At 39.8% G+C, this 24,199-nt stretch overlaps 1 protein-coding gene across 6 annotated transcripts in view; it reads right to left on the bottom strand.

Annotated features, from left to right (window-relative positions):
* Nucleotides 1–23,242, bottom strand: part of nbr1b (NBR1 autophagy cargo receptor b) — a 76,521-nt gene extending 53,279 nt beyond the window's left edge. For 5 of the 6 annotated variants that reach the window (XM_030140706.1, XM_030140705.1, XM_030140704.1 and 2 more), the window contains exons 1-5: nucleotides 23,002–23,242; nucleotides 12,749–12,811; nucleotides 3,521–3,539; nucleotides 3,388–3,410; nucleotides 2,730–2,918 (exon numbers count right to left, since the gene is read on the bottom strand). In XM_030140706.1, coding sequence (XP_029996566.1) covers nucleotides 2,730–2,918; nucleotides 3,388–3,410; nucleotides 3,521–3,539; nucleotides 12,749–12,811; nucleotides 23,002–23,103 — 396 coding nt within the window. In that variant the 5' untranslated portion in view covers nucleotides 23,104–23,242. The remainder of the gene's footprint in view (nucleotides 1–2,729; nucleotides 2,919–3,387; nucleotides 3,411–3,520; nucleotides 3,540–12,748; nucleotides 12,812–23,001) is intronic. The other variant, XM_030140709.1, reaches the window with a different exon arrangement.
* Between the last annotated feature and the right edge of the window lie 957 nt (nucleotides 23,243–24,199).

The raw sequence follows: 24,199 nt of genomic DNA on the forward strand, positions 1-24,199 counted from the left end.
AATGAGCAACTTGTACAAACGTTCACTGTAACATTAACAATGTGTACACTGTAAAGAGCAGAATAAAAAACTAAGACACAAGCATCAAAAGTCCTTCTGAGACCTTTAACCAAACAAAACATAGGCTAACACCTTGAATTTTCTTTTAAATTTAACTGAACATAAAGTGGGAAAAAGTTAAGACAGCGGCAGAAAAGACGGACAGTATGTTAGAGAAAAGAGTGCATTGTCTCCATGAAATAAATGAACATAATAATCCAAACATACTGACTGTTCAAATTATTATTCAATATTGGTGGTGCTTACATGGTTCACAGGACATTACTGAGACCGTAGTTTTTCTAGACCAGGGGTCGGCAACCCGCGGCTCCGGAGCCGCATGCGGCTCTTTCATCCTTTTGTTGCGGCTCTGCGTAGCTTGGGAAAATAAATTATAAGTGTCCGATTGAAGTGTATGTTATTTGTCTCAAAAACGTGTATCATGTTTTCTTATTAAGTCAAAGTTTTTAACTTCTTTCTTCAGACCTTGTGCAATTTCAGTGATCAGCATTCGCCTTCTTCAGAGACGTTTGACAGCACTTGACGTGTCAGCTGGCAGCCGGCATGCGCGGAATGCCCTGCGACACCAAAACTGCACAAAATCTGAACAAAGTATTTTATTTGTGTTTGTTCGTTTGTTTAATTGTAGTTGTAAATTGTAAGATTATTGCGATCTCGAAATATTAAAATAAAATTTTATATATATATATATATATATATATATATGTATATATATATATATATATATATATATATATATATAGATATATATATATAGATATATATATATAGATATAGATATATATAGATATATATATAGATATAGATATAGATATAGATATATATAGATATATATATATAGTAGTATTTTTCGGCACTCAAAATATGCGTCACACTCTCCGACAGCCCGCCAAAATGCCGTACATTTATCAAGACTTTCAACCCCAGGTAGGCCAAGTATGGAGAAATCTAAGACAAGAAAAATATCTGAAGAAAATAGAACATTTAATGATGCCAGGTGCCATGGCACGACCAAGGTGTCGCGGCACCTCGGGGCCAACGCTAGGTGCCGTGGCACTGCAGTACTACGGCTCAGTGCCAGGTGCCGTGGCACCACGGTACCAGGGCTCGGTGCCGGGTGCCGTTGCACCGCAGTGCCACTGCTCGGTGTCAGGTGCCATGGCACCACGGTGCCACAACTGGGTGCCACCGGTGCTGCGACACCACCGGCACCTCGAGCCGAGGCACCACTGCGGTGCCACGGTACCTGGCACCGAGCCATGGTACGGCGGTGCAACGGCACCTAGCGTTGGCCCCGAGGTGCGCCGCGGCAGGCACCACCGAGGTGCGCCGCGGCAGGCACCACCAAGCCGTGGTACCGGTAAAATCGTTGTATAAGCCGCATCGGAGTATAAGCCACAGTGTTTAAAGTGTAGGAAAAAAGTAGCAGTTTACTGTCCGGAATTTACGGTATATATAGGCTAACGTCTTCATTTCAGATGTCAAAAGGTGTTTGCGGCTCCCAGTGTTGTCTTTTCCGTGGAAACCGGGTCGAAATGGCTCTTTGCGTGTTAAAGGTTACCGACCACTGTTCTAGACCACAGTCAGTTTAGGTCCTACTCTGAGTTGTCTTCTTCCTTCAGTCTTGGCCTTGCATTAGTGATGTGCGGGTCAGTTGTTTGTTTTTAAGCCACTTTGTGGAATTTTTTGACCTGCCCCGCAAATAAAGTGACATTTCTGGACCTGCACCAACCTGAGCCGGGTCCGCTGATCTGCCCATCACTACTGCTCACTGCGCACTGCACTCACTGCGCTCCATGTTTTCATGTAGAAAGATGAGAGTATCGACATACGCTGAATAACGGCTCGCGCGCTGTCAGGTGACGGAAGGGAGAAAGAATAACTTACGACTAGTCGACTCCTCCAAAGTAACGTCGACTTGTGCCACAGACGTTGACGTATCGACAAACTGCCCTAATAGGCAGTACCTTTTTTTCTTAACTGGATGGCCCAGTCCCTTCACATTCCAAGTGGATAAATTATCAAATGTAGTAGTCATAGATGCATTATTAAAATAAACAATAGCCACATCCCAATATACTCATTACACACATGTAAGACCCCTCCTCTTTAACCATAACATTTTTAATTTTTAATCTATATTAACAATCTACATGAACCAAAAACAGACAATAGAGCAAACTGTCAATGACAATGGAAGTGATTTATATTCAGTGCAGTGTTTTGTTTTAGACAAAGAAAGATACATGCTTTCATGTCAGAGTCTCCAAAAGTCTCCATTAACACCAGAAAAAGTTGATAAATTTGTTGCTAGTCCCTTTTTTGATAAAGAGTCTCCAGAGGGGTCTGAAAAATCACTAAATATATGAACAAAGCGTCTAAGTTATCAACACTGACTTTCACAGCTAAGCAGACAAACTGTGTACATTTCTGACAGTGTGACAGTGCTAAGTTTGCATCAAACATAGCTGCATTTGACCAGAATAGAATAGAACAACTACAACACTACTTTACCAGTACACAAATAAACAAAGCTGTGGGTATAAAGGAATCTGGGTACATAAAGTACAGTGGTAATACATAAAAATACTTGATTTAGCATGGCTGATAAATGCTGATAGAACTCTCCGAGTGTCAGTGTCCCGTCTGAGTGCACAGTGGGTTCTTACCATGCCCTGTTCTGGAACGGCGGCCTGGACCTTACGGCTGACCACTTGTGCCAGAGCGGGACAGTGCTGTGGGGGTCTGAAGCCCCTCCTGGGCTCTGCTCCATTAGCCTTGGTGGTAGGGACCCTCGTTGGCTGGCCCCGAATCTCATACACATTCATCTGCAGTCTGTTCCCCTGCCGCACTGCACTCTGGGAAACAAACCAGCAAGTTAGTCGAAGAACCTCAGTGGTTTTAGAATCATATTTGTAATTTATATGATGTTCATATCAGTAAGAAAACACAACAGCTCTGGATTTACACATGTGGCTGGTATCTTTCCAAATAAACTGAGGGGTTGTAGTATTTAGGTACTGTTTAATACAGAAAATTGAGAATGCATGACAATTGATCCACACATTTTTTTCTTCAAGTAGCTGTAAAATTACTGATAAACTGATTAGGTTAAGTCTGGAGGCTGCGACTCAACCCAAACCTTCCGCTTTAACAAAAAAAAAAGGGTAACACCTGACATGAAACTACACAAAAATCACACAAAAAGCTTGCTAAAAGTGGCGAAAAAGTCAGTTCCTGTGATACAACTGAAATTTTGAACCCTCAGTAGGAAATTTGTATCACATTCCATATAACAACACATTGATGGAGAGTAGTTGAGCGTACCTTTAGTGCCTCCTCATAATCCGCTAGAATGTAAGCAGACAGGTTTTAATAAGACATTAATATTGAATTCAAATTACATTCCATGTACTTTTGGATTTGTCTAGTATATTAAGGTTTTTGTCAATTTACTGACCTTGGCTGTTGATCATCTCCTAGTAAAAGAAAAAAAAAGATCAGTCAAATACAGAAACATTTTCAATATAGTTTGTCAGTGCATTTGTCACATTTAATTAAAGGGCCAATCCACATGGAAGTTAAAATTTCCACAATATCTGGCATTTAAATTGAACAATTTCATCTTTGGTTTTTCTAGTTATGAAAGAGTGATTCAAATTTTCATTATTAAATATATTCAATAGCTACATAGTTAGTTTGTTTAAACAGCTCAATCAGTAATTTTTTGACTAAGCAATACAACATTTGTAAATATTAGTGTGACCATATTTTGATTTCCAAAAAAGATGACACTCAGCTTCATCTCGAGATACTTGATCACATGCACTGTAAGTACTGTGGTATTCTGTGCAAAGCACCTATAACCCTGGAGAAAATATTTCAGTGAAACAGGCTGCTTGGAATTATTTTATTATTCTAGCTGGAGACGTGTCATAAAAGCTGCTGAGTGCATGTACTTGTGTCCTTTCTTTCAAGACTACTTCTACTTTCAAGATCTGGCAAGATCAGGTTTTGCTTTACTGTGTGTTTTAGGTGGAATAATAGGGTGGAATAATAGTCAAAAGCAAAAAAACAGAATTTAATTTTTATAGATTTTTACTGAAAAAGGCAATTTATCATTTATACATGCATTATGGATTGGATCTACAAAGATACATAACATTTAGTGACAGGCAGACTATCATTAAAATTGCACTTCATTTTCTTTAGACATTTCAGGTTGTTCATATTTCTTAAGGGAACTGAATTTTAATTGTTAAAGGATAGTTTGTTAATGTAAATATTTTTATAATCTAATGTTATTTTTTTTGGAGTCATTATTTATAGGTTATTATGCTATGATTGTACTTGAGATCACAATTGGTTTGTATGTGGCCCTTGAACGAAAACAAGTTTGACACCTTTGACTCTTTATAACTTCAGTGTAATTTTTGCACTTGGGACAGATTGGAACCTTTGACAGGCTGGTTTTGGCCCTCGGGCCGCATGTTCTTGCGAGCTTGGCGAGTGTGGTCTTGGCAAGAACGGTCCCAGAGAACAAACTTCCAAAGAACGCCAGTCTCTCTGTAACTGGAACGACTGCGTACTTGTGAACTTCCCTCCCTGGCCCTGCTGCATTTCTGTCATCGGCTCCCTAACGTATGTCCCTCAAATCACCACAATGTTACTTAGTTACCGTTGCTACGTCCGACAAGCTTTCAGAATCTCTCTCTAGATTTACACCGAAAATGTGATGCATTGATGAAAAAAATGTCTGCTACTCTGTGAAATAATGACATATCTTTAAGCTAAACAATGCATTCTACTGAAGAACGTTAATGAAGTGGTCCTTGAAATCCACGACTCTTATTTATTGTTGCACGTTCTCTGAAACTCCCGTGAAATTCGATTGTCATGGCACAGGCAGCTGTATCTACAAGTGTCAGAGATGCTTTTGGAGTAATAGCGCCAAGATTTCATCAAGATCAAGGGAAAAGGGACTGGAATATGCAGTCAAGAGCTACATTCCCCACATTAACTTCAGAAAGGATGTGGACAGAACTCTTATCGAGGCAAAACCGTTCCGGTCCCAATCGAAACCAGAGAAGCCCCATGACTTGTGTATCAAATGCAATCAGCAAACCCTTCTGGACCAGTCATGCTCTTGCATTGCTGGGTAAGATTTTCTGAAAATCTTAACTATGTTTGTCCTAACTGAAAAGCTGTAGCATCCTAATTAGACAACGTGATATCATAACTCGCGTAAATACATGCCACTTTTAATTGACGTGTTTTCTGTATGCATTATAAGCTTTCTGAGTGTATGTTTACGCCATGTGAAATGCCACGCAGGGTTAGGGTTATGATTAGGGCTAGGGTTATGTGACCCAGAGATCTTGGTGAGAATTGAAACAGAATCAGAGGGTGCTGAATAACAGGCGATAGGTCGAAAATGTGTAGGTATAGCATGCCACATGCCATAAAAACTGGCATGACATACAACACGATTTCATATGATCAGTCTCTCAGGGTACAAATGACAATAAATACTAGATAAGCTAAGGATGATAGGCTAAATGGAAGCTACTATGAACAATGCTAGCTGTAAATAACATGGTTCAAAGATGTTGATAGAGGGGTCTGCCACAATGTTTAATCCACTAAGAAAACATCTCGTAGTTGAGTTTTAGGCTTTGGGAATGGGTGGAAGAGAACACCTCCTTCCAAACGTTCAGGATATCTGCTGTCAGAATTACAGGTTCCATAGGCACACTGCTTCAACATTTTGCTCAATGCTTATTGTTTGTCAGAGGTTCTGGTCAAGAGTAACGGTTACTAACATGGGATTGGATGAGGACCATTGTAGGGCAGAGTCCGCCAATCGGTCAATTAAACATTTCTGAATTAAGTTATCACAGAAGTCGCCATAGCATTCGAGAGTGGGAAAGAGAGCATCTTGGGATATTTGCCAGCCAAGTCTACATAAATCACCTGTCAAGGAACAATTTCAGTCTCCGAACGATGTGAGTCGCACATGCGTAGAAGCATTTATCTCTGTTGGCCATCTTTTACGGCTCACTACAGCAACTTCACTAGGACAAATCACTGCTGTATGAGTCAAATTGTGTAAAAGTACAGAGACTTGACTTTACCTTTAAGGAGTACCTTTCTAGTGATCAGAAATTATTTTGAAAGTCAATTTATATGCCTACTTTCAGTTTCTTTCACAGCTGAGACATGCAGACAGGAACCCCCAGGCCATCCAGGCGGACGGGTCACATTGACACGCCGGTTTTGGGTGCAGGGACTGGTGGTCTGAGGCTATGTCTGAAGCCACTAGCACTGTGCAGCTAATGTTAGCTGCACAGCTTAAGAGCTAACCAGTGACCTGAGGCTCGGTCTGAAGCCACTAGCACCACGCTGCTAACATTAGCCTGAGAACCTATCCAGCTGACAAATGTTTTGATCGAAATCTAGGGGAAACAGAGCAGTTCAATTGGAACAGTACTTGGGCCACAACTGATGACACTTCACAAGAATGGAAGAATGTGTTTTGAGAAGTGGCCATAGTGAGTCTATGGACAGGTCTGTCCATCCTCACATCCACAGGTTGGTGTGGATCAGTCCCTTTCACTGCCATAATGTCCGATATATTATTGGAAAGCGCAAAATCTTTTCTTCCAGTGGGATTTAGAACTTTTCTGGCTGTATGAACAGTGACAGTAACAGACTTCAAAATTGCACTTTTGCCTATACATATGCATTTAAAGAGTTTTTACTGTGAAAAACAATGAAAACCAGACATTTTTTCTAATTTATAAAAACCATCCACACGCTCTGGACACAACGTGAAAAGAGGACATGTCCGGGCAAAAGAGGATGTTTGGTCACCCTACAAATATTAGCATAAAGGTTAATGTTTGCTTACAGCATAAACACAGTAACAATTGTCTGATTTAAGTCCTAGTATCTTTGAACACAGTTAGCATTAGAAATATAGAGCTCAAGTTATTTTAAGAACATTGAAGATACTGGTCAAGGTTAGATAATAGCTTAGTTCCCTTCCCTTTTTGTTTTTATTCATAATACAAAAAATTATTCTTCTGATTTTTTACATCCATGATATACTTTCAAAGAAAAAAAGACATGAATGAATCTTCTGTTTCATACCATACTGAGCAGTTACTACTTATGTTCACAAACAGTCATATCAGCTAGCGCTAATGTTAGCTTACAGGTGAAGCTGAGTTAAAGCCACTTCAATGCAACTAGCATTAGTTGGCTCGTGAGCTAAGGCCAAATAATACAAAGCTCCAGTTATTTTTAAACCCTAAAATATTCTGACAATAGTTAGACAATAGTTAAGGTTGGCTTCTCTATTCATTTTCTTTCTTTTTTTTTTTTTTTTCTCTTCTACTCGTCTTGTCCAGCATCCTAACAGCAGAATGGTAGTCTGGCTGCCTTTTGGTGCTGAACAAATTTGCTTTGCCAAGGGTAACTTCATAAAGTATATGAAGCTCCACTTGATATTCTACTGTGTTTATTATGAGTTTTGTTCAACCACATTTCGATGCCGGACCTGACATGGGGGGGGGGGGGGGGGCAAGAGAGAAGAAGGTAGCAAAGACCCTCACAAGGAAGTATCAACAATACAAACAGTAACAACCATGGTGACAATTATAATGGTAACAGTAACTACAACCAGAACTGAGTAAACTAGGCAGAAGAGAGAGGAAAAACAAAACAAACAAACCTACAAAAAAAATACAATAAAATACATAAGACCTATTAAATGATGAATATAAGAAAAGAAAGCATGAACAAAACATCGTATACCACGTTCGCACAAATAATACCTGTAACAGATAATATCAGTAACAAATCCACATGATATCAGTTGTTCACATTAATCTGCTGTGACAGAGTGAACAAGGCAAAGAGAATGAGGTGAAGAACACAGGCATGCAACCACAACCGCACTCCCTCTAAGGATCAGGGACCAACCAAGAGGGCCCCAACGTCCGGACAACCAGCAGACACCCCAGAGAGGGGGGATCCAGCCCGCCCCCCCGAGAGGTGACAGTCTGCCCGCCCCGAAGATGGTTAAGGGAGGCCCCCGCCAGAGGCCCCACAGCAGCCAAGCCCAGGCCCCAGGGGGCCAGGGACGCCAGCTGCCACCCCCCTGCCGGGGGCTGGCCACCCAGGGTCAAGTGAGGCGCCTGTCCCCAAGCCCCACGAGCCCAGGAGCCACCCGTTCCTCCGGGCAGGGGGTCCTACCCAGCACACCGGGCGGCCAGGCCGGCCCAGACAGCCACCTGCCGCCGGCCGGTGCGCACCCCGATGCCACAGCCAAGCGCCCTGGGGGCCCGGAGGCCCACCCCCCCATCCTTACCCCTGCCCCACCAAGCCCAAACCCCACACGCCCTCCAGTCCCCCACTCACCCACACAAGCATATACACACACCCACTGACACCTAGACACACATGCCACCCATCCCACATGTTCGACCACTCACACACACACACCCACACACACAAACACCTCCACCCATGCCCATACACCCACCTGCCCACATGTACACCCACACACACACACCTACAAGTATACACATACCCACACCCACACATGTACCCACACCCATCAACAGCCCCTTCCACCCACCTGCACGCACCAGACATGCGTATCTGAAGCGCCCCCCCCCCCCCAGCAGCGAGCAGCACCACTGCGAGTCCCCCCAAGGCGCGGCACCAAGCGCAGCCCCAGCACCAACACCAGCTGCCAGGAACCCCACCGCAGTCGACCCCTAATGCCCGCACACACACATCTTTCCCGGTCCCAACACGTCCTGCGGCGGGCAAGAGGGTGGCCATAAATTTCTGTCTGTAGAAATACAATTTATATTCCGAAAATGATAACTGTTTGTAGGAGCACCACGTCTATTTTCATCAACACTGGCCGTCTCTGATTCACCCCGCCCCCGACTTTTCTGTCCAATGCTAGCGCAGTTCGTCACATGCTTCTGTTCACGCATTTTGGTCCACTAGCAAAAAGTGCAATGTGAATGCGAGCCGACCCAAATGAAAAAAATAAGGTCCGCATTTGATCCGAATCAAATAAGCAGACCAAAGTACTTTTCAGGTGTGAATACACCCTCAGAGTGATGTGATAGAGCTAATCACAGGGGTCCAGAGAGAATGAGATTGGTCCAATTGATTGTTTGGAAAGGCAGATATTGTCTCATTACTTATGTGATCTAATAGAAGGTTCCTAAACTGGTTAATACTCAGATTGGCTTTTGTTTTCCAATTCTCAAGGATAGTTTTCTTTGCAATGCATAAAGCAGTGAGGACCATGTGTGAGGTGTTAGTATCCATGTCGGTGTGGCCCAGGTCACCTAGTAAACACAGTGTGGGGTGGGCTGGAATATTACATCTGAGCCATGTTGACAGGTCCTCACATACCTGAGCTAAGGCCAAATAATACAAAGCTCCAGTTATTTTTAAAGCCTAAAATATTCTGGTTAGACAATAATTAAGGTTGGCTTCCCTGTTCATTTTCATTTATTGATAAAAACCACAAGTCTATGGAGGACCGAACCCGCCATATTGAAAAATATATACAGAAATATAAAAATGGCTTGATAAATTAATTCATGTGCCAATACATGATACAAAAAAATTGTAAAGGCATTTATTTACCTTAACATTAAATTTTCTGTACCATTTATTTATTTATTTTGTTCTCATTTATATTTTTCCTTCTTTAATTTTTATACCTGCATTTATTTTTGCGTTGTTTTCTATTGACATTGTTTAATCACTTTTCTTTTTTATTTCTATATTTTATTTTCATCTGATATCTTATTAATTTATTGTCTTTTTTTTAATTCACAGTCATATTTACCTCCTCACTATTATCCCTCTTGCATTTTCTTCCTCTATTTATTTCTCCAAGCCTATTTATTCCTGCCTCTCTATTTTACATTTCTGCCTGTCCTTGTTACATTTCTGCAAGTCCTTTTAACATTTCTGGATGTCTATTTTACATTTCTGCGTCTCTATTTTACATTTCTTTGTGTCCTTTTTCTGTATGTATTAATGCCTCATTTGGCAAATGAAGGGGGGGGGGGCAATCTTTAAAGGCATGTCCTGGGGTCAGCTCTTCGCCTATTGGTTAATTTGTTTTAGGGGGCTGTGCTATCAGTCCAGAACTGACCAGGCATACCTCGTGCTTTTGGTCTCAGTAGAGAAGAAAATGAAGCTGTGTTATTTGAAAACCAGCAGCATTACTGGTGCAGAAATGGTTGAGTTTTCTGAAGATACTGCAAAGAAGTTTAGGCACATTGCAGTCTGAGCTGGAAATCACACAGTCACTGAGGACTATTTACTGTCTAATGGGGAATGTGACGTTGGTTCCATTCTTGAAACCAGTTCCGAGGACGATCTGTTTAAGGATCTCGGAACCAGTTACGTTTACGGAATCAGTTAAGTTTAAGGATCTTGGAACCAGTTTCATTTACAGAACTCAGAACCAAGCTGTGCTCCGAGCTCCAAGCCCTGGCTTCACACCCTCATCAAGCCCTCCAAGTGCCCACTCCTGTTGGGTTTGCAGGTGCGCTAAGCTGTGGTTACCCTGGACACCAAGCTGCAGACCTCCATGGACCTCGAATCTAGTTCCGAGTAATGCTCTCCATCAGCTCTGACCCATAAATTAATACACATTTGCACTCGTTTGCTGTTCACATTTTCTTTATTGTTGGTGAATATCATTTTGATTGACTTAATTAATGCCAACCCCATGTGCCACATCACCGCATCGTGTCCTGAACAAAGCTGGGCTCCTCCCAGGCTTGTAGGTGTGCTAAGCTGCAGCCACCCGGGGCACGGATCCAATTCCAAGAACCGGTTTGCTTTACAGAGCTCAGAACCAAGTCAGGCTCCAAGCTCCACTTTGACCATGAAAAGATGACAAACTGAATTTTACACCAATTATTTACATGTATTGATAGGATTAGTGGTTAAGAAGTTATTAAACATTTTAAATGAGTAGATGATTTTGGTCAGTGGTGGTTTGGATCTTTATGGGTTTATGGAGTTATTGTGTCATACTGTCATATTTTCCTTGAACATTTGGTATGATTATATATATTATTATGTTTAAAGTTATATAAGGAATAAAATTACATAATATGATATAAGGAATAAAGTGACAGTGGTCACTTTATTTCCATAATTAACAAATTTATTGTTATGTCATAAAGTTCTATAATCACACCAACTGTTCAAGGAAGATATGACACAATAACAATGACCCAAACCACCACTTACCAAAATCATCTATTGAAATAAATAGAAAATGCGAGAGGGGGAATAGTGGGAAGGTAAATATGACTATGAATTTTAAAAAATGCCAGTAAATTAATAAGATGTCAGATGAAAATAAAATATAGAAATTAATACGAAAAGGGATTAAGAAAGTGTAAATAATAAACAACGCAGAAATAAATGCAAGGATGAAAACTAAAGAAGGAAAAATATAAATAAGGACATAATAAATAAATAAATGGTATGGAAAATACTTTATCAAGCCATTTTTATAGGGATGCACCGATAACGATACGAGTATTGGCATCGGCTCCGATACTCAATGTGTGTACTCGTACTCGTAAAAGTAATCCGAGACAAATGCAACGATACCACTTACGGCCGTGTGACATTCACAGTTCAGTGCAGCAGGTACGCAGCAGTGGAATAATGTGTGGGGAGTGTGGAGATTTTTCAAAATAAATGACGGTGATAAAAGTAATGCTGACTGCAAGTAACGTTAAAGACAGACAGATATGGACGCAGCGTTCTGTCCGTTCTCTGCATACATTCCATCCGTTTTCCAGGTGCTCGCAGATGTGTAAACAGAATGAGAATACCAGCAGGAGTATGGAGCGGTGCGGACCGCCACCAGCAGAAGTGAAAACGAAATGTATCGCTCATTTCTCTTTTCTCTACCTTGCTGAAGCTAAGCTGTTAAACCTTACCAGTGAAAACGCTGCAATATTAGTATCACATTAGGGTTACCTCTGTCGTCTCCATGTTTGTTATTACTGACATTCTTCTTCTCAAAAAACTTTACTCTTCTTTGTGGTATTTGTCCAGTATGGTTAATTCAGAGCGGCGCCCCCTGGTGGATTAATTTAGAAATGCTAATTCCAACACATTAAATGTCAGTAGCAGCACTTTTTTCCAGTCAGACTAATGACAACGACAATAAAGCAACGACAATAAACAACAACTGGAATGGGATTATTAAGTACTCATATCGGTACTCGGTATCGGCAAGTACTCAAATGTAAGTACTCGTACTCGTACTCGGTCTGGAAAAAAGTGGTATCGGTGCATCCCTACATTTTCATATTTCTGTATATATTTTCAATATGGCAGGTTCAGTCCTCCATACAGGTCTACCTTTTAGTAGCTCCATGTATTAGGAATGGTTTATGAAATAAAGAAAAAAAAAGTATTTTCTATTTCATAACTAATGAGACTAATAGTTAAGATTAAGTGACTTTATGACAAGCCAAAGTTTCATCAAAAAATTAATCAGCTGCATTATGGGAAGTGTAGAAATTTTTGTCATAGATAATAATAACAGCAGTGTTCTTCAAAGAGACAAGAAATAAAATAATAAGACTACAACTAAAGCATCTCTTACCTCTTCGTTTTCTTCATCATAGTACGTCAGCTGAAGGCTACACAAACCAAATGAACGCTTCATCTGCCAACCAACCACAAAGAGGAGAAGAGCAAAGGATGATGGGAAAGAATTAGGCTGGACAATAAAATCACAATTATCATTATGATATATTTTAAATTAGGATAACAACATACAATCTCATATTTTAAAAAGAAAGTGGACTCTGTGTGTGTGTGTGTGTGTGTGTGTGTGTGTGTGTGTGTGTGTGTGCGCATGTTTGTGTGTCTCAGGCATCACACAAAATCCTGAAAGAGCTGACTGCTGCAGTTTGGCATACTTATATATTCTTGGTCAAGAAAGAGACTAGGGGTGCAACAGTACAGGTAGCCCACGGTTTGGTGCCTACCTTGGTGTTTGGGCCACAGCTTCGGTTCAGTTTCATTATGTGTTTTGTGCATAAAGAGAACAGTTTTTTTCTCCCAAAATTATATTTTTTATTTTGCTTGTCAGCAAAAACTGAATTTCACAGTAGAAACGAATTATATCACTGTACTGAATAAAATAACATTGTCTGTCCTGAACAATATAACCCTTTCTTATTCCTTGACTTCTTGTATACAGAAGTATAAAACAGACACATGCACACGTAGTGGTGGCCACGGCCTAGAGGGCTGGAGAGTCGGCTGGAGCGTCGGCTTGTGACCGAAGGGTTGCCAGTTCAATTCCACAGACTGGCAGAAAAAGTTGTTGGCTGATGTGCCCTTGAGCAAGGCACTTAACCCCCCCATTTGCTCCCTGGGCGCCCGCTATGGCAAACCCACTGCTCCTGGTTTGTGGTGTGTTCCTGCATGTTCTAGAGTTAAAAGCAAAGGTTGAATTTCAGTGTGTGGTAAATTGTACTGTATACTGACAATAAAGAATCTTAAAATAGGGCCCAAAGGGTGTTTTTTTTTTTTAAATAAATAAATCCCTGTTCTGCACAGGGCTGTAAAAGAAAACGGCGGTATAAAAATGCCACGGTTATCCACCGCATGCATTTCCTTGTAATAGCTTATCATGGTATTGTTAGAGTCCTGCACCGGGTTGGGTACCCGCGGAAACTTAAAAGTGAGTTACTGTGTAGACAATGTGTTTAATCATGGGTCGGGTCGGGTTACAGGTCTAATGTACGTAGGTACAGGTGGGTGCTGGTTTTGGAAAAGCAGTGGACCCGTGCTGGATTCTGATGTGTGTTGAGTCTAATTATGCCACTTCTCAGTCCACTGTCTCTCACTGAGGGGCGGGGCTTCCCCGCGCTGTGCACTCACATGCATGTCCAGAGACAAAGAGAGAGACAGACTTGTGGGGGCATGCTTTTGCCTTCCTGGACAGGGACACACACTCAGTGGCCTGTACAGCAGTTTAAACGCAAAATCAATTGCAAAACCGAAAAACCACAGTCCATAACGGCGGATTGTTCTGTGCAGGGTGGACCAAACGGTACACCGTTGCATCCCTAGAAGAGACTTGCAAAAACAGAAAGTTGATAGGACCAATATTTTGGAAGATATTAGTAATGTTGGAATACAATAGCCTTACAATCACATTGAACCCTTTGGCGGTGACTGTTGGACAAATGCAGTACAGCATCGGGATCGGGATTCTGCCTCTCAGGGTCGGGATGTGGATTTTAAAAACACCCTCCCTTTTCACATCCCACCATCGGTACTGACAATGATGAGGTCCAGGATATCTTCAGTACCAATTATAATCTATCACATCAACTAAATATGTATAATAATTATCACAATTCAAACAGTTGTAATCGAAATACATCAACTATCATATGTCAAATAATAAATATCATGATGTAGCCTACCAATTAATTTTTATGTCAGTACTTATAAAATATAGACTAACACCATTTCCCAAAAGTCAGCTCTCCCCAGCATAAAAACTACCACATCTAGAACTCGTTGTTCTCCACGGGTCAATGTGGTAGTCTTGTTTTATCTTTAGGGTTTATTTTGTTCACATTCTGAGTTTGAACACTTTCAAAGGCTTTTAATGTTTTATTGTTTTACTTCAATTTTGCTTATTTTCTTTATTTCCACGTTGAACAATCATTTTATCATTATTCACATCTGTTGTAATAATCATTTTGGAAATGACACCCCTCACAACTCTCTCAAGGACTAAGCAGTTCAGAAAAATAAATGAATGATCCCTTTGAATGCCCTACCTCTAGAATTGTGAAATGTTCTTCTGTTTGGTCAGTGTTGATACATGTCTTTTTCATCTTACAGTTGATTAAGGAGGTCAGTTTATGTAATTGAGAGTCCTTGAAGCAGCAGTAAAACTACATATCATCTGCATATGGATGATAGGAAACATTCTGAAACTGGCTAATTATCTGTCCCAGAGGAAGAATGTACAATAGAAACAGAATCGGCCCTAAAACAGACCCCTACGGGACCCCACGTGTCAGGTGTACTGTGTGTACTGGTGTACAGAAAATCTGATGTGGACACACATTAAAACTTCTTTCAATGACGTAAGATTCAAACCATTTTCAGACAGAACCAGAAAAACCCTAACTCTTAAGCGTGTTTGTCATAATACTATGATCAACAGTATCAGAAGCCAAAGAAAGGTTCAATAAAACCAGAACCGTACGGTCACCAGTACGCTACCATTATAATGTCACTGGAAACTTGGATCAAAGCAGTTTCAGTAAAATGATTTCTGTGGAAACCTGACTGAAATGTATCCTGGGCATGTCATGCTCCACACCACGTTTTGCACTCAACTTGCCCTTCCTCAGCTCACATGTGCAAACCACTTTCACACCTACAGTTCATCAGCCAGTTTCTCTAGTCATTGTCAGCTTGTTGCTTTCATTCAGGAAGAAGACTTCAAGTCCCTCAGTTTGTGTTGTTCACGCTGCACGAGAGCTTTGTAAGTTTAATCTCATGATTTCTGTGTTCCAAGCCTGAATTAAAAATTTGATTTTTGTGAATAAGATTCCCGAGTGTTTTTCATGTCACATTAAAGACTGTGTAATAAAGATCATCAACCTGATTGCACTGTGCATGTGAGTCCTTACCCTCACCCCATCACGGGGGTTTATCTCCAGGAACACTGTAAGTTCCTCTAACACTATTTTTTTCTCTAAGATTCTGGACAAGAAAGGGAGCTTAGAAAGTGGCCGGTAGTTTTTAGGTTGTGATAGGTCCAGAGTTGGCTTTAAGCATGGGTTCAACAACCAAATGTTTAAAGAAGCTCGGAACCACACCTATTGAAAGTTTTAAGTAGCTTGCAACAACATCAGGTATGTTTTTTTTTGTCCTGAGATTATATCTTTTAAATCACATTTGTGTTGTTGCGTCATTCATATTAAGAGTCTGGTCCACACCAGCTCTAAATATAAGGTGCCATGAGATAACTTTTGTCATGGTTTAACGCTAAATAAATCAAATTTGAATTGAATTTGAATATTATCTTGTTGCACTTTTGAGGGTCTCCTTACTTCAACTTTCATTCATGATAAAAAATAAGGAACAGGCCAAAATATCTGTCGACAGGTGCAGAAGTCTCGCTGAGTTACAGAAATTGCTTGATTGCAGTGACTGCCTCAAAAGGTTGTGCAACAAAATATTAAATTAAGGGTACCATCATTTTTCTCCAGGCCAGTTTCATTATTTATTTGTTTGTTTTTTTTAATGATTCTGTGGAACACAACTGAAAATCATCACATGATTTTCACTGGTTAATTTTCAGTAAATTTTGATGTTACTTTTGTCAGTTTCAAGTCATTTCAGTGACGAATGTGGGTTTTTTCTTTCTTTAACGGAACGTTACCAACAATTTTGTCCATGTGTATATTAGTGAGTAAAGCTGATCACCATATAAACCAAACTCTCTTGGCTTTCTGTTGTGGGTCAAGCTGTAATTCACAATCAAATGTGACATGCATGACTCAGCAGCACTTAGACAAATGAAGTGAGGCCAACACAGATCCACTGGATATCCAGAAGTGCACACTCTCAGGCCTATTTTTTTTTTTTTTTTTTTTTAAAGCTACAGCTATTGATTATTTCTGTAATCGATTAATCTATTGATTATTGTCTTTGATTCGATTAACTGATTTGAATAGGCCAAGAAAGTAGTAAAAAAGTGTAAGACACATCTGAAAATGACAGACTATTTGCCCTTTATTCCAGGACCAGCTGAAACAACCACAAGAAGGAGCTAATTTAAAGTAAAAGGATATTTTAAAAATCTATTTAGAAATAACAACAGTATAAAAGTATATACAAAAATATTTATGGATTTTAAAAAAAAAACAACAAACAAGTCAAATGACATCTACAAACAATATATGCACTGCAGTCTTCAGCACATTTCCAACTTACAGGGTGGGGAAGCAAAATTTACAACGAACATTTAGTTGTTTTTTCTCAGCAGGCACTACATCAATTGTTTTGAAACCAAACATATATTGATGTCATAATCATACCTAACACTATTATCCATACCTTTTCAGAAACTTTTGCCCATATGAGTAATCAGGAAAGCAAACGTCAAAGAGTGTGTGATTTGCTGAATGCACTCGTCACACCAAAGGAGATTTCAAAAATAGCTGGAGTGTCCATAAAGACTGTTTATAATGTAAAGAAGAGAATGACTATGAGCAAAACTATTACGAGAAAGTCTGGAAGTGGAGGAAGCAACAAAAAACGTACCAAAGCTTTTATTAAAGCTCTCAAATCCAAAATCCTAAAGGATCCAACCAAATCCATGGGAAAAATGGCAATTGAACTTGAGGTAGACAACAAGACCGTTAGAAATGCAGTAAAATATGATTTGAAGTTAAAATCTTACACAAGAACACCAAAACACTTGTTGACAACAGCAACAAATCCAACTTTAGCAATTTTTGGGAATCATGTTTATGGCCGCCTTCTAGCCCAGATCTAAACCCTCTGGATTATGCTATTTGGGGCGTTTTAGAACATGCTACCAATAGAACATCACACAGCAATGTCGACTTTCTTAAAGATACTATTAAAGAAGAATGGGAGAAGATGTCACCCGAATATTTGAGGAACACTTGCGCAAGTTTCAGGAAGCGTGTGAAGGCAGTTATTGAGAAAGAAGAACACAGAGAATAAAAACATTTTCTATTATGTAAATTTTCTTGTGGCAAATAAATTCTCATGACTTTCAATAAACTAATTGGTCATACACTGTCTTTCAATCCTTGCCTCAAAATATTGTAAATTTTGCTTCCCCACCCTGTACTAACAACTTAAGATGGAACTAACATACAATTTTGTGTTGATCCTGACATCATGTGTATCACAATAAGCATCCGTGTGAAACACAACAGTGGAACCAATATTTAGCAACAGCAAAGTTAAAGCTGTGTATGACTTTTGTCACCAATTTTTCATCAGATCTGTAAAACCTGAGTCATAGCCTTAGTGAATCCGTAAGTCTTTCTGTAATTAAGCACCTGAATCTCTTCCCTCACGGTGAACAATTTTGAAGTTGACTCCATCACAAGCAGTCCATTTGCTTACATACAAAGCCAGTAGGTCACTCAGGCATTTTTGGAAATTTGTTGTGAAGTGCGTTGTGAGAATGGGAATTCCATGCAGCTGCAGTATGGACGCTGCAGCAACAAACAAACAGCTTCATTGCTTCTTGCTGCTGCTGCTGCTGCATGGAATTATGAAAAGGCCAGAGTGACAGTTTGGTTTCAGTTTGGTATGTAAACAAAGGGCTGCTTGTGATGGAGTAAACTTCGAAGTTGTTCACCGTGAGAGAAGTGATTCAGGTGCATAATCACGGAAAGACTAACGGATTTGTGATACTGAGGCTATGACTCGGGTTTTACAGATTTAATGAAAAATTGGTGACGAAAGTCATACACACACTGTAAAAAAAGATACCCCACATCTACTCAATAAGAGTAAGGCAACACATTACAACCAATATTATTAACTAAATTTCACTCTGTTTGGTATTGAGTAAATGTTAACTAAATGTAGCCCTTAATAGTTATCTACTTGATATGAGTAGATTTGAATGTTAAACAAAATGGAATTAATTCAAACCTAAACAAAAATATTGACTTGATACGAAAAAGATAGACTTCTTGATGTATAAATAATACTTCTAAAAATGTCTTTAATTCTACATTTCAATGATACATAATTGAGAAATAATTGTCTGCATTGATCAGTGCATTAATTTGAATTCAATCAATGCAATGAATTAGATCTAAACATTTTTATTTCTTAGGAATAACTGCACTGTAATTAATTTAATTATGCTCTTCACAATTTTCTCAAAGAAACATATTTCCAATTATATTTATTGAGTAAATTTGAAAGCTATGATATCATTCAGATTCACTGTTTAAATTAAGTAAAATGACAATCATAGATGAACTGTTAAGACATTGTTCAGCCTGTGGCTTTTACTCATGGTGCACCTCATCAAAAATACAAAACAAACTCAAAAAGGCCAATAAACATTACCATACACACAATAACCCCAAATTCGCACCAACACCACAACCCTGCTGAACCCCTGCACAGAAAAACAACACAGAATCAAGCAACATGCCCAATACCCACAATGAAATGCAGCAAACATGCCACGATATGCAAGTGGCGCACATCATAATGTTCTATGTAATGAAACTTACTCACTTTTTTTAAGTTGTTGTTAGAGATGAAGACTATTGAGTTAGAATGAGTAATAATTAAAGTTCTTCAAACTGATGGGTATTAGTGGATATCTTAAAAATGTAATTTGTTACTCAAATATTCATTTCTTTTTGTGAAACAAACTTAAATAATAGATGTAAATATAAGACAAAATCAACTATTGGATTTTTAAGCATTTATTTTGGTACGTCCAACTCAAATACAAACTTGAGGGATTTTCCTAGTTTTTTTTAAAGGTAGCATATACCTTTATATTATTGTGATATTTACTAAGGCCCTGAGTTATTTTTTAGAGTGTGCTAGCCCAGTGAAAACAAATTAATTTTCCTTACTTTAGCCAACCAGGAATTGTGCAAGATGAGCAATGGGGAAGAAAACGGGCATTCTGGACTCTTTTCAAATGTCATGTGATGATAGCCCGCTGCATTAAAAAAACAGCACTTTGGCAGGAAGTGCTTTTCAATTAAAAACTGATTGACTACATTGATTTGAATTCACTCAGTATTCTCTGTGTTTGAAATTAAATAAACAGAATGCTTATGTTTTATTTAACTACAATGAGTAGATTTTATCTCAGACATTTTTATTTCAAATTTAATTAAATAATTGCCACAAAATCAAAAACACAATTATATTGAATATATTTTACCTAATACATTAATTAAAATCTACATGACCACAGAATCATTTACTACAGTGCAGCTTTAAGGAAACAAGGCTTTGATTCAGGAAAAGTGTAATCAAATACTTTTTTTTTTTTTTTTCGATTTGAATCTATTAATCGTTTCAGCTCTTAAAATATTGATGATGGTCAATAAAAAACCAAAGACCAACATAATTCCAAGCATTTGCAATTAGGATCCACGCACAGCACACACATTAGCACCAGTAAGCTGCCATTGAAAATAAAGACATTCATTCATCTACATTTTGAACATTTACATACCTAACAGAAATTTCAAGAAACAAGAAAACAAACTTTTGATTATTTTATATATAATTTTATATTTTAGAAGAAATCACTTTGTCTGAGTGGTCCCTGCAATAGGCTCTATGATTGCTACTATCAAACCTCCTGAGGGCTCTAGACCAATCACAGAGTTGACACATACCAGTCCAGCTGCCTGAAATGTGTCTTGTGTTGCTATGGTGACTCATCAGCCACATGGCTTTGAATGACATCCACTGACAGAAGCACAATGTCCACATACATAGGGTTTTTTAATGCATATATTCCCCCTTTCCACAAATTCAGTTTGACCTGTCATGTGATATGCATTTCAGGTATGGTACTTTGGAATTTTCCCTTCCTCCCTCTCTCTCTCCCACCCTCCCTCTTTTCTCCTGCCAGTTGCAGATCCAATAAAAAAGGTCTCTTCTAACTATTTTGGATCCCAACTCTTAAGTTTAAGAAACACAGATCTACATCAGATTGCAAAATATATAGGACTAGTATGTGACCCCTGGGGAACCACGAGCTTTAGATGAGGGAGTTTGGATGCTGGGGACAGCAGAGTTTGGGAAAAAGATGTTAGTCTATATTTTATTAGTAGTGACATAAAAATTGTTTGGTAAATCATTCCTTAAAAAGTGACCCTCGATTCATATATTAACACACAGGTGCGCCTGCAGAGTGAAATAGTAGCGGAGTGCACAAACGGGGTGGGGGGTGAATAGTTTGTATACGGGGGGGGTACATACCTCACAATGAGTAGGTACTACAGAAATGAAAGTGAAACTTATCGGGCATTACCAATTCCTCTACATCTTCCGCTGTTGTGAAGCTCATTTACCTTTTCCCTACCTCCTGAAACTTCAGAAACATTGTTTTGAGGGGCCAGGACATTTGTTCAAGGGGGCATTGCCCCCTCTTACCCTCTCCAGAACTAGTTCTGATACCAATAACTCGGGACTGTAGCTAGTAAATGCAGCGTTCCTGTTTTTATTCCTGGCATGCAGCGAGCTATTGCGCTTCTGTGAATGGAAGGCAATTGTATTCCAAAATGACTAATATCTCATCCTATCAACTTGCCAAGATATTTAGTGTGGAGATGGGACTATTCCTCAACTGTAGGTACCAAACTGACCATGTATAAATGTCTACATTTGTCAGAATTGTGCTGACGCACACAGATGCTCTTAGCCCTTCGATAATATTATAATAAAGGGTGAAAAATTACTTAACAAAGTTGAAATATAGAGAAACATTAATTTAACTACCACTGGTCCTAAGAAGGACATTTATAAGCTTCAACTATTACAAAACAAAGCTGCCTGACTGGTTCTGTACTGCCCATTATGGACAAGCATAGACTGTATGCGCAAAGCTCTCTTGGCTACATGTTGAGAATAGGTTATTAAAGAACCTCCTGGTCTTTTTTTATAATGTATGTATCAATATGAAGCCTAGAATTTTGCATTACAGACATGATTATTCTACCAGGCAATGGACAAATGGTGACATAGTTGTTCCTGCAGCTAGAACATGTGCAATGCAGAAAACGGTCTTGTAATAGAGCTGCTACTCAGTGAAATAGGTTGCCTTGTGCTGTGAAAAAAATCTAACAATATAAGAAGCTTTAAAATTATTCTTAAGAAAAGACTAAGTAAGAATCTGACAGTAGGGTGAGAAAAGACTTCCTAAGTAAGAATCTGTCCAAATTTGAAATAAATTACAATATATTTGTACATCTTTAAATTGTTTTATTGTAAGGCACTGTTGCCTATTTTGTAAACTTGCATTAAAATGATGCAACTATGAGCGTGATGGATCCCAGGAGGACTAGTTGTTACCTTGGTAGCACCTAATGGGAATCCATTTCAAACAAATAAACAAAAATAGCACTGGGTCTTTATGGGTTAAGCTTCTTAAATGGAAATGCTGACATTATAGGGAAATAGTGACACAAAATTAAAAATTACCACCACCTAGGTTGCTTAGTTTGACATTTAGTGATACATTTCTATCAGTGTTATTTTTTTCAGAGGTGGAGAGATATCAGGCAATTAATGGATTATGTTAGAAATGATCTGCCTTTAAAATCCACCAGAGCAAAGAAGCCGTGGACCGTGATGTGATGTTTGGATCCAGTGTCTCTACATTGTAGTTAATTCAAGGCTTAGCTGCACAATGATGGGTTTCATAATGGTTTCATTCAACCAGCCTCATAATGCGCTCTTCTGTCGCTGAGTGTGAACACATCCATCCACTGTAAAGGTGAAGATGTGCTTCATGTCGAGCTGATGCACAGTGTTTCCATGACGACAGGTCATTGACTAGTTCCAGCTTCACAGTGACAGAAGCTGCACCATCGGAGTGTTTTTAATACAGAAGCATCTGTGGAGCAGTAGATCTGCATCTGCCGGCCTATCTCCTACCAGGTTCAACACTGAGCTCCGTTATGTCTCACAACCTTGTCATGAATCGCTCGGGTCGCAGTGTAGACGGGCACCGGAGCGTTTCGGAAATCTTGGACGGATGGTTTGGAGATCAGGCCCGGTGCTTTTGTCCCCCCTCCTACCACCGCCTACTACCCCACCCGCTTTGCTTACCATGGCCTCCATCGACTCCCAGCTCTTGGTCTCGGATCCCGACAGCAGGAAATTCTTAGAATTTCCCCTGAAATTCACCTTCAGGTTGATGTAGAAGTCCATGGCGGCGTCTGATCTGCGCCTTAACGCATATTACCGACGACAAACTGACACGACGAATCAAGCGGCGACTATTTGGGTTAATCTCACCAATTCAGTCCACTGTGACTTATCCGATGAGGGGGGATGAGGCGTATTTTGTGTTTACATCACGGGTTTGGACACGCCCACCTATGCGCCATGTGTCCGGAAAAGCTAAAACTACTTCCGGTTGATGTCCAAACTACACAGTGGAGATAGACCGGTGGAGGACGCGTCACTGTATTCTATTTCTCTCCTGAATTTGTTCTTGCACAAAGCATTGAAATAAGAACGATCGTACGTGGTTTCCAGAAACTGACAAGTGATAATGGACTGATATGAGCTTTGGATTTACACACTGCGTCATGTGCAAACAGCACCTTTGTTGCATTAAAATCAGACAAAACAGTTAAGGAAAAGAAGAGGAAAGGGGATATGCCACCGAAGGATAACAAAAAGAAAAGGAACTACTCCTCAAATGAGACTGACACTTTATCGACTGAAGTTTCCAAGCGGAGGAAGGTGCTGTTCACCTCAGTGAGCAGCGGAGTGACCAGCGCACAGAAACACAAGGCATGTGGGAGCAGAGGAGAGAACTCTGGTGGAAGTCAAGAAGTGGTTTGATTTAAAAATGGAAGCCAAGAAAAGACTGAGACACAGGCACATAGATCCACGAGGAGGACAGGAGCTGGTCCAGACCTCAGACATGGACACACGCATCGGACAGATCATCGTTGATTTGTCCCTGTCTGTGGGGTGTGTTCCACTGGACCCTGACCTGCCAGAGACCGGGCACTGTCCACCAGCAGAGGACAGCAGTTCACTGGAACTGACTGACACGTCTGAGAACAAACCAACCATGCCTGAGGACAAAAGCAATGGTAATGATGAGCATCTGTCACGTAACATAACGCCATACAACGGAGTGTAAGAGAGAAATTTTCAGAGACAACACTCAGATTTTCTCAAAGATCACATGATGAAATTTACTATGTGCATCAACTCTACAATTACATCCTAAAGTCTAAAATTTGTGTGAGAGAGAAAAAAAAGCTTCAGTGTTGTCTTAGAGTCAATT

The sequence above is a fragment of the Sphaeramia orbicularis genome, chromosome 8 (genome assembly GCF_902148855.1).
Source record: "Sphaeramia orbicularis chromosome 8, fSphaOr1.1, whole genome shotgun sequence".
Taxonomy (NCBI): Eukaryota; Metazoa; Chordata; class Actinopteri; order Kurtiformes; family Apogonidae; genus Sphaeramia; species Sphaeramia orbicularis.